The sequence below is a fragment of the Corvus cornix genome, chromosome 5 (genome assembly GCF_000738735.6).
Source record: "Corvus cornix cornix isolate S_Up_H32 chromosome 5, ASM73873v5, whole genome shotgun sequence".
Classification (NCBI taxonomy): Eukaryota; Metazoa; Chordata; class Aves; order Passeriformes; family Corvidae; genus Corvus; species Corvus cornix.
This window is the reverse complement of record NC_046335.1, coordinates 27,289,059-27,299,752: the sequence shown is the minus strand read 5'-3', so window position 1 is coordinate 27,299,752 and position 10,694 is coordinate 27,289,059. Positions and strand designations below refer to the sequence as shown.

General features: G+C 37.6%; 1 protein-coding gene across 10 annotated transcripts in view; it reads right to left on the bottom strand.

Annotated features, from left to right (window-relative positions):
- The window catches only part of HECTD1 (HECT domain E3 ubiquitin protein ligase 1), a 63,149-nt gene that overhangs the window by 1,630 nt on the left and 50,825 nt on the right, over nt 1-10,694 (bottom strand). For 9 of the 10 annotated variants that reach the window (XM_039551958.1, XM_039551965.1, XM_039551962.1 and 6 more), the window contains 11 exons: nt 9,258-9,312; nt 8,837-9,019; nt 8,281-8,491; nt 8,113-8,198; nt 6,422-6,549; nt 4,487-4,688; nt 4,205-4,342; nt 3,355-3,962; nt 1,445-1,523; nt 1,240-1,333; nt 777-927 (listed from right to left, as the gene is read on the bottom strand). In XM_039551958.1, coding sequence (XP_039407892.1) covers nt 777-927; nt 1,240-1,333; nt 1,445-1,523; nt 3,355-3,962; nt 4,205-4,342; nt 4,487-4,688; nt 6,422-6,549; nt 8,113-8,198; nt 8,281-8,491; nt 8,837-9,019; nt 9,258-9,312 — 1,935 coding nt within the window. The remainder of the gene's footprint in view (nt 1-776; nt 928-1,239; nt 1,334-1,444; nt 1,524-3,354; nt 3,963-4,204; nt 4,343-4,486; nt 4,689-6,421; nt 6,550-8,112; nt 8,199-8,280; nt 8,492-8,836; nt 9,020-9,257; nt 9,313-10,694) is intronic. The other variant, XM_039551964.1, reaches the window with a different exon arrangement.

Genomic DNA, 10,694 nt, shown 5'->3' with positions numbered 1-10,694 from the left:
GAATTACAATCTCTAGTCACGTTTATGTGAACATTGTAAGATTCTAGGGCCTGTTAAGTATTCACAATAAAACATCTTAAAATCCAGAAAAATAGTGTTTAATCTCTTTGCAAAGTATCACACAAAAAAAATGTAGGTACATACATATCTTGGGGTGTTATTTGGGTACCTTGCATTTGAATGCATATGACTGGGTAGAGAAGTGAGCTCAAACATTCCAGCAGGCTTATTCTAACACAGTTCCAGAAGTCATTTGTATGTTACTGCTACCAAGCATGACAAGCCGCAAAAACAAATCCCAAACCCAACAAACCCAAAACCATCAAGACCGCCTCCTGATAGCCACCACCAGTAAGTATATTTGTCCCCTGCATAGTACACTTTCTTTTTTAACTACACTTCAAGAGAAAGAAATAAGAAATACAGGCAAAGTAAGAACTGTACACAGCCAGAAAAAAATTATAACTACTATCAAACATGAGAATAAAAACTCTAAAATCTATTTTTAGTCATCTGTATTAGCTGCCATTATGTTTTCACTAGTTACTTGTATTTGAGTAATTTTTTTATCTTCTCTCATCACAAAGCTACCAATTACCTTCTAATCTATCTGTTTTAACACATGGTTATTTCATGCAGTTTTAGACAATCACCTGCTCTTCAGAAACTACCAGTTTCATCGAATTTGGCATCTTCATCTAATGAAGATTCTGGACATTCTGTCACTTTACATTATCTTTTAGCTATTAGTTTAAAATCACTCAGAATAAAAGTACCTATCTCTTGTATATCCCAGTTTGGGTTCGGTGTAATTGATGATATCCTCAGCTGCCCAAGAAGGTGACTGATTTCCACAAAGAATCATCTGAACCTCTTCATGGCTGAAGGAACTCAGCTTCTCCATTGGAAAGACTCTGTTGAAGCCATCTTTAATTTACACAAGATACAGTTATAAACATGAGTCCAAATAATGTTTATAAAGTAATGTCAGCATTTAAGTTGTATTTTAGTCAAACCAGAATCAATCAATAGTTTCTTAATTAAGGTAAATGGAACCTCTTCATGATTAAAAACAGCATAACTAATGCAAAGGTATTCTGAAATGAGTACCTTACCTATTGCATTCTCAATTAAAAGGTTTATTTTTGAAAGCTATTCTATGCCACCACTTTAAACCAGCACACCCTAAACATCGATTATTCCATCTAAGTTCATATATGTTGTTATATTTAGAATTACCTCTGAAGGCCTCCATTTGTTTCTGTATACCAGTATGCATGCAGAAGTCAAACATGAGATCTACATACTCCTCTGCATTATCCATTGTTACAGTCTGCAAAGACAGTAGATAAATACCGTAAGAATTCACTGTTCATAAAAGTTATTGTTGAGACAATAAAAATTTAACTGCTGGTTAAATTGTAAAGGTAGGTTGTCTCCTTACCTCATCTTCACCACCTGGTTTGAGATCCACAGCTGTAAACCCATATACTTTTGACGAAGGGCAAAACTGAAAATTTAAACTTCAAAATACAAAGGTAGTTAATAATTGCAAAGTCTGCTACTGCTTTTGTAAATACACCAGATTTACAACCTGTCACACCCAAAAGCACCTCACTGGATTTCAAACCATTGTGGATCACTTTGTACCACTGTTCATGTATATACAAAAGTACAGAACTACAAACAGTAATGGACTACACAGATAATATGTGTTTCAAACACATGGCATGCAAATGCATATACTCACCCTCTATTTATGTGGATTTGATAAACATTGACAATTTCATAAATTTGGATATCTTTAAGCTATCAGCTTCAAAACTACTCAAACCATTTAATTCAGCTCACAAATTCAGAAAAATAATTTCCATTAATTTCCAGCAATAACAATTACAGAGCCACTTAACCTATTAGGCATTTAGACCCTTCAACAGTGTTACTTGCTTTCTCTCCATAACAAGCCAGGCTAAAGTCCACAAGCCCTTTAATCTATTACAGATCATTGATAGGAGGGCTCCAAAGATGGGGGAGGGTCTAGAGAGGAAGCTATACAAGTGGTTGAGGTCCCTTGGTCTGTTCAGTGTGGAGGAGACTGAGGGGAGACCTCACTGCAGTTACAAGTTCCTCGTGAAGGGGAAGAAGAGGGGCAGGCACTGATCTCTTCTCTGTGGTAGCCAGTGACAGGCTCTGAGGCAATGGCCTCAACTTGTTGGGGTCTCCTCCCCTGCCATGGAGCCCTGGGAGAGGGGCCCTGGGGGGGGAGACACGGGGTTTCCCTGCCCCTGGTCACCTTTGTTTCCCATTGGTTGGTTTGTGTTCCCTGGTGTGGCCAAGGACCCTTGGGTCCCGTGACTACGGAGTTCCTGAGGAGAGCCCCGGCCATGCAGCTGGAGAAATAAAGACCTCTGAAACATCTACCACGAATCTGTCCATATATACTTCGTTTCCACAGGACTCCTGGTTTGAAATATACTTGTTGCAGTAATCCCCGCTGCAACATCAACTTGCTGTCAGGGAAGGTCTAAATTGAGTATTAAAAAAAGGCTGTTCCCCCAGAGGGTGGTTGGGCACTGGAAGAGGCTCCCCAGGGAAGTGGTCACAGCACCAGCCTGACAAAGTTCAAGAAGTGTTTGGACAAAGCTCTCCAGCACATGGTGCGACTCTTGGGGATGGTGCTGTGCAGGTTGATCCTTGGGGTTTCCTTCCAGCTCAGGACAGTCTATGATTCCAAGGCCATAAGAAATTACTGAACTCTGACACTATGCAATTTTTGTGGCACAATATGATTATAATAAATAACCCATAATATTAATGGTAGAAAAACTGTTGTTTCAAAGGAAATATTTAAAACTAGGGAGGATGACATCCTGACATTGGTTTACACAGGTATGGGTACTTTGTCTTTTACATTTGCTAAAAGTCAACATATGCTCTGTTTAACATGGATTCAACACTGCACTAGGAACACAATCTGAAATTTCAATCTGTCCTCTTTAAAAGCTCTCCAAAAATCTTGATAAATTTCAAGTTATCATAGCACAGAAATTACTGAATCACCCTTTTTTTAAAGGTGTGATTTTACAAGTATTTGTGTTTACAAGTATTTATGTTTCCAGAGTCATACAGCACTGCAGCATAGCCACATTTAAGATTAGGAAACTGAGCAAGTTGGAAGAGAAAATCCTCAAAGGAAGGAAAAAGAATATGGCTGCATCTCTATGGATTCCCCCTTGCAATGCTGCTATTTAAAAATAAAATATCTTCATTTTTAATTATGTGTTGACTTCTGTCTCTATCTCTTCTATCTCAAACACTGTTTGCACATCTATAAATAAACATGAAAACTCTTACCCCAAATCCTCTATGCTAAGAGGAGGCCCCGAACCTGATGGATTCTTCAGCATTAATTCTTGCAGTTTTGTGTTCTTTTCATCTTCTGATAGATTTTTGTTGCTTAAAATTTGACGTCTTTTAATTGCAAGGTCCTTAATTTCTTTTAGAAACCTAGCTCTATGTGGGTTTACTAATTCAAAGTCTTCCCATGTCAAAATTCCATTAAACCAGGCCGGAGGCTTAGGTTTTGGTGGATCAAGAATAAATTCTGATTTGGAGTCTTCTTCCAGACTTCCTACTGACAAGGAATCATGCCCTTCTTCTGTAGAAGCCTCTGACTGACTTTCAGTACAGTGCAAGTCTCTGTCACCCCGTGATTCATATATCAACTTACTCATGTTACTTTTAATGTCCCCCATACACATGAGTTTAAAAAAAGGCTTAGAAATGGGTAAATCCACAAGTCTATTGTCCTGAATGCATTTAGCCAAGAAAATTCCAAGGAAATGAAAGAGTTTGGTTATTCTTTCAAGTTCATCACTATCTTGTGGGAATGGTGCTGTAAACAGTCCACATGATCTCTGTACATAGTAGCCAGGCGGTTTCAACCCACCACCAATATCAACCTGAGTTAAGAGACAGACAAAAAAAGCAGACATGGTTAAAGGTGGATTTAAGTATATATTGGCACCATCTAACTTATTATACTCTACTGCTCTGTTAAGAAGAGAACAATTAAAAAAACAAGCTGTGGACCAGAGTGGTCATTCTTGAACATGATGACTAGACGCTCCATGAACATGGATGTCTAGCTTTTCTTTTTTTTTTTTACACAAGTACCCAGTTTAAAATGCAAATTAAAATGTACCTGACGAGACTCATCATCTGGAAAATCATCATCACAAAGCCAAGCTCCCAAATCTGTCCTCTGAAATTCTGCTGCCACCAATGCATAAAATTCCAAGGTAGGACCCAGGCCTGTTCCTTCCTCCCCTAAAAACTCAACCTAGAAAAACACAAGGGAAGTTAATAGTAAAAGAAAATCCTAGTGAAATGTTCAGCATTGGTTATGGAACAGGATATTCAATATCCTGTCCAGTACGTTAGAAATAGCTATCTAACCTTGCTCTGCTAGGCAGATATGCTTTACCTCTAGAACAGATTTTCTGTCTGCATGAATCTGCATGACATTTTCTGCCCATTCCATCAAGGATTCACCTCGCGGAACTTTTACTCTTTCATGCTTGAGGCGTCCAACTCTGAATTCTCCTGGATCATCACGTCGCACTGTGCTCGTGGTCCTTGTCCGTTCAACAGTGGCTTCACGTCTGTTCTGCAGCCATACAATTGCTCTGGGGAAAAACCAACCACCAGTTATTTAAAACCTCCATGTCTACCAGCACAAAAACTTGAAAGTAGTCACCAACAAAAAGTAACTTGTTGAGTACTAATTGCCTCCTAATTTTTTTTTTTTAGGTATAAACCAAACTATTTATCAGCCTGAAATGCCCCAAAATATGGGCTGCTTCATATTTTATGAAGTCAGAAAACTAAATAATTTCTAATGTAAGTCCCAGCTTCTAATGATAGTACCAATGAAAATATACAATTCTTGATCTGAATTCCTATACTTTTCTCATTACAGTGGAAAGAGCAAAAGGTAGCATTTACTGTAGAATTTTTAATCACAGATGCTCAGAACTGTTTATAACACAGACACATATTACACCTTTCATTATATACTGTAAGGCAGTTGCGCATCACTCCATTGATACTGACCAAGTTTTGCAGATTTATCTACTTACACATTCCTTAGAGCAACACAGAACCGAAGTTCAAGGGCAATCACAGACAAATAGACCCATATCAGTGAGGGAAGAACAGCTGCCTTTAATAGCAGTACTTATACAAAGTCAGATTTCCAAATTTTTGTACGTATTATCTATGCAGCACTAAACTATCTACAAAGCTACCGTCTGCTGTTCTGCAAATACAGCCCAGTGTCATGACAGAGAGAGTGTACACACCTACAGTTCATACAGAATAGATGAGTTTTAAGAACTACTACCAGTATTTGAAGAGCTTAAGAAAGCTCTTTACTTACAAAGTAAGTAACATGAAATGTTTCCTGAGGGATCTCTTTAAAATGCAGCTTTTCTAAAAAGTACATTTTTCCAAAACAAAACAAAAAAGACCCCAACATGTGGGCCATTTTTCTGTAAAAGTTATAATTTTTACACAATAAAAAGATTTAAATTGATGTCTTTCAAGATAATACCTTCTCTTCCTTTCTCTTTCTTTTTAAATGCCTCATTTTATACTCTTCATGAGGCATTTCTACTGCATATAAGACAAAACAGTAATTTCAGCAACACTCTCTCTACCCTTTGGGTTGGAAAACAAAGTGTAGCAACAGGCAAGAAAACCCTCAAAAACAAATTCTTCTTTCTCATTACAAAAAGTATACCAACAAAAAGGTTTACACTGCCTACATACTCTCAAGGTAATGACTGCTGCAATCAAAATATTAACGATACCTAGGTAACAAAGCACTCTAGAGGGTACCCTTAGATGTTTTAAAGTCTGGTTCTGTTACAGTTTCATTATGCAGCTAATAGTAACTTTCAAAATAGTCTATTATTTGTAGATTTTTTTCTGTTTTGTTAAAATATTAGTGAATTAAAAATAAACGAACCAAAACAATCCCAAAACAATTGCTGGACCATAAAAATGTATGTGATTAGGTGTATGTTTTCAAAAAACATTTAATTCATATCATTCTCCAAGTGGTTTTGGATTTTGGATCCTTTATGCAATGAACTGTAACCCAGACAAATTGGCCAATGGGATAACCTAGCTATAAGTACACAAGTAAATCTTCAGCTAAAGTTAAAAAATGAAATTTCTTGTCATTCTGAGCTTTTCCATCTTCTTCCTTCTATTAGCCAAAATTATTCAGATTTGGCAAGCAAAATTTGTCTCATTAGGATTAAGGTCCTCCTTCTGGAAATCAGCAATTTAGAAACTATTATATGTAAAAAAAGAAAAGGAAGCAGTCATATTTCTTTTAATATTTTTTTTTTACCTTGATGCGCCAAATGCTGTACATGTGAAGTACAACTGTCTTGTTTCAAATGGAATTAAGAAAGGACACTTGCTTGTCAGTTGCTCACACCAGTCTGGCAAAGCTCCACTTGCTAGTGCCAAGGGTTCCTGTAGTTTATTGCAACGGGGGGAAAAAAAAGTGTTAATAATAATTTGACTTAGGTGGTTCCAACAAGTTTGTAACTAAGTACATACACAGCAAATACACCCAAGCACAGAGCTTTTATCCGTGCTTGAGTAAGTTTCCCTCTTCTCAGCAACTGAGATTTTTTTCCTCTTTTAAATGCTATCAGTATGGAAGCTGTATGAGGAGCAGCTGAGCTCACTTGGTCTGTTCAGCCTGGAGAAGACGAGACCGAGGAGAGACCTTATTGCTGCATACTATCTCCTTGTGAGGGGAAGAGGAGGAACAGTGCACCGGTTTGGGTAAATTTGGAAATATATCCTCTTAGAGAAGACAGAAGGCACCAATCTCTTCTCTGGGGTGACAGGACTCAAGGAAATGGCCTGAAGTTGTGTCAGGGGAGGTTTAGGGCAGGTATCGGGAAGAGACTGTTTACCCAGAGGGCGGGTAAATAGGTCACCAAGCCTGATAGGGCTCAAGAAGCATTTGAACAATGCTCTCAGGCACAGGGTGTGACTCTTGGGATGTTCTGCACAGATCCAGGAGTTGGATTCGATGATCCCGATGGATCCCTTCCAACTCAGCATATTCTGTCATTCTAAGTTCATAAACTTTCTAGGACTTCAGAATGGACACGGAGTGCTTTGACACAGACGATAAAAGCTGTAGTAAATTGCTGGGATATACACTACTCAAAAGCACTGTGGGGAGATCAAAGTACCCAATTACCTGGAGAGAATTACTCCTGAGTTTTGCCCAAAAGAGATTAGATATTACCTTTTCAATATCAGAAGACATGAAAGAAACTTGGTGGTAGAAAAGTTATCCCCTTGAAATATTACTACAGTCCCTTCTGAAATACAATTAAAATAAACTATACTACAGAAATTTTAACTCCAAGGATGTTCACGGTGCCAGAACAGTCTTCGAAAGAACACGAGAAATTGAAACGTTTTTTAAACAAATAATTAGGACAATGTGACTGTAAAAAAAAACCCTGAACCTCAAAAAGCACACAAGGGCTAATTAAGTTGAGAATATTCTTTAATCTTTGTTGAAGAAAATGTAGTTCTACTTAAGAACTACATCTTAAAGTTTTCTTTTTAATGTATCTAACTAACCTGGGACCAATAAGATGCTTTCTAAATGCTATTTTTGAAAGCTTTATGTAGAATGTATGAGTAATAAAATGTCTGTAAACCCTAACACAATAAATTGCCTTTTTTCCATAATCATCAGGCAGACAGACACACTACATTGTAACATCGATGTCTGGTACAGAAAAAAATTATTATTATTCATAACCAAGATATATCAAGTAAAAAAGCTTTGTATGCTTTGTACAAAACCAAACTGCATGTTTTTATTCAGACTAGCATGTTTTTAGAGAATTTACTCATTCAAAATGTAAGAAAGAAAATATGTATTAAGCAATTCAAAAATGGCAAAAAACTAATAATTTCAAACAGCCAAGGTAAGGAAGGGAATAATAGAGTCCTAAACCAATATTACATATATACACTATGTATAACGTATTAGTGTAATACCTCAATCTGTTGCAGAATCTTTGTAGTAATTTTTTTACTTGTGAATTCATCTGGTGGAAAGTTAAACTGAGGATGATCATCTCCTTCTGAAAATAATCAAGAGAAAAGTTTTCTTTTATTTTGTTTTCATTAAAATATTTCAGAAGCTCTGCAAAATAACTAAGTTACCTTCTTGAGAAGTCCGTGCTGTGTAAGGATCACTGGCAACTATATACAAAATTCTAAGCAACTGCAGAACATCTTCTACTCCACAGGAGTTCTGTCCGCTGCCAGCTTTGGCCTGAGGTTGTTCCTTGGCCAAACTAAGGATATCAGAATTTTGAAGAGTAGAAATGGCCCCTTGACTCAATCCAGATTTTGATCCATGTTCACAAAAATCCTGTAAAAAAAAATGGTTAAGAATGAAAACTGCATGTTGGTGTCTTTAGGACTGCATTCCAAGTTGATGATTTGAAAAAATCAAAATGGTTACTGTGCTCAAATGTAACAATTAATCAAACTGCGCATGGTGCAAATCATTATTCAAATGCATTTTAACACAACTACACTTAACAGAAGACGTTAAAATAAAAAGGCAAGAGCAGCAAAACCTAAACTTGATATTGGCTTTTGAATATTCAACTTCCCTATAAATATGATGGCTCTCCCTCCACAAGAATCTTTAAAGCTGCAAAACAAAGCACACAGCCATTCATAATAAAAAAGTTTGGATGCAGACATATACCTTGTATGCAGCTATGAGCTGGGAACAATTTCTGTTTTTCCTAATACTTTTATTAGTGCCGGTTAATTTCCAGTGGCGCAGGAAAGCTGAGTCTGCATTCTTCTGCAGGTAGGTTATCAAGTCATTCTTTGGTAATTCATCAGTGCCAAGGTACTGCTCCACATGCTCTACTGACCAGCAACCCTACAACAGGAACCACCAAATGTTGGTTTTTCCTGATTGTAAAGTCTTTAAGATTTCACATGCAATATATAATGTCTTTCTTAAAGGAGCATGCATTTACAAATATACTCACTAATATTCTTTAAGTAATTGAAAACTGTTAGTTTTTTTTAATGTAGCATTTCAAAAACTGCAATAAGATTTCTTTTGCTTTTATTAAAACAGCCATAAAACACAAAGGCACAGAAGTAGGCCTTACCATTTTTCCACTTTCTTTCTCTTTATCAGAATCCTTCATTTCTCTGTACATGATTCTAGACATCAAAACAATGAGTTAATATTTCATACTCGTAGCACATCCTCTAAATTCTGAGGTTATACATTGACTTGTTAGATAATATGATGTAAAACAGCAACAGCAGCTGCTCTTTGCTGCACAAAACATCTGGGACACCCAGTGGCAGCAAAGTTCTTAAGCTCTATTTTCATGATGTTGGTATTTATCTTGCAAAGTATTTAATTTATGTTTCCTTAAGTGAGACTTGAGTAATCAAACAACCTTCATCGTGCCAATTTCCCAAGCCGTCTTTAGATTCTTCACTACACATGCACCAACTCTTTAAAATTTTTAAGTCCTAAGGAAGCTTACTGTGCATTAACTTAGAAGATTACAACTATTTCTCATGTTTTCTAACTAGAAAATAGTTTGTTACAGCATGCAATTTTTGACAGAAGGCAACTCAGACAATAGGTGCAACATATAAGCACTGATGAAATCTGAAATACAGTTAAAAATACTGCACCCCTCCTTATTGCAGTTGTCACTTTCATAGGCATTATTCTTCTAGTATGACAGAAGGGGTAGTAAATGAAAAACACCATCATACAGTCTCACAATTTCTGTCTATTGCTGTAAAGCTAGTAAGGTCAAATTAACATCGAGAGAATAGTTAAGGTTGGAAGGGCCCTCAAACATCACGCTTAAATAGAATTTCCTGTATTTCAATTTGAGCCTTTTTTCTTCTTCTCCTTTCACATGTCACAACAAAGAAAAGTCCATACTCTGCCTTCCCTATATCCTCCCATCAGGTATTCATACACATTGGTAAGAGCCCACAAGTCTTTTTTCCTCCAGGCTAGACAAATCCAGATCTCTCAGAATCTTTTTTGTACGACAGAAGCAATAAGCCTTTTAATCGTCCTAGCAGCCCCTTGCTAGACTCAGTCATGTCCATGTCTCTCTGGTACTGAGGAGCCATAGCTGGGTTATATGTAACTGGGATATAGCACTGCAGGTGTGTCTCACCAGTGCTGAGCAGATGGGGAAGATCACCTCACTCAACCTTCCTAATGCAGCCCAGGGTGCTGTTGATCATCTTTGCTCTTGGGGTCCATAGCTGGCTCATGCCACCCAACTTTATGTCCACCTGGACCCTCAGGGCCTTTTTCAACAACCTCCTTTCCAGCCAGCTGACCCCCAGCCTGAACCAGCACAAGCAGATTTTTCCCCAGCTGACAGACTTTACATCTCCCTTTGTGCAATGTCACAAAGCTTCTGTCTCCCCATTTCTCCAGCATGATGACGTCTCTTGGAACGGCAGCACAACCATCTGCTCCAACAGGGACTCCTCCCCAGTTTTGTTTTGCCTGCAAGCTGATGGTCTGCTCTGTCCCATCATACAGTCCACTAATATGG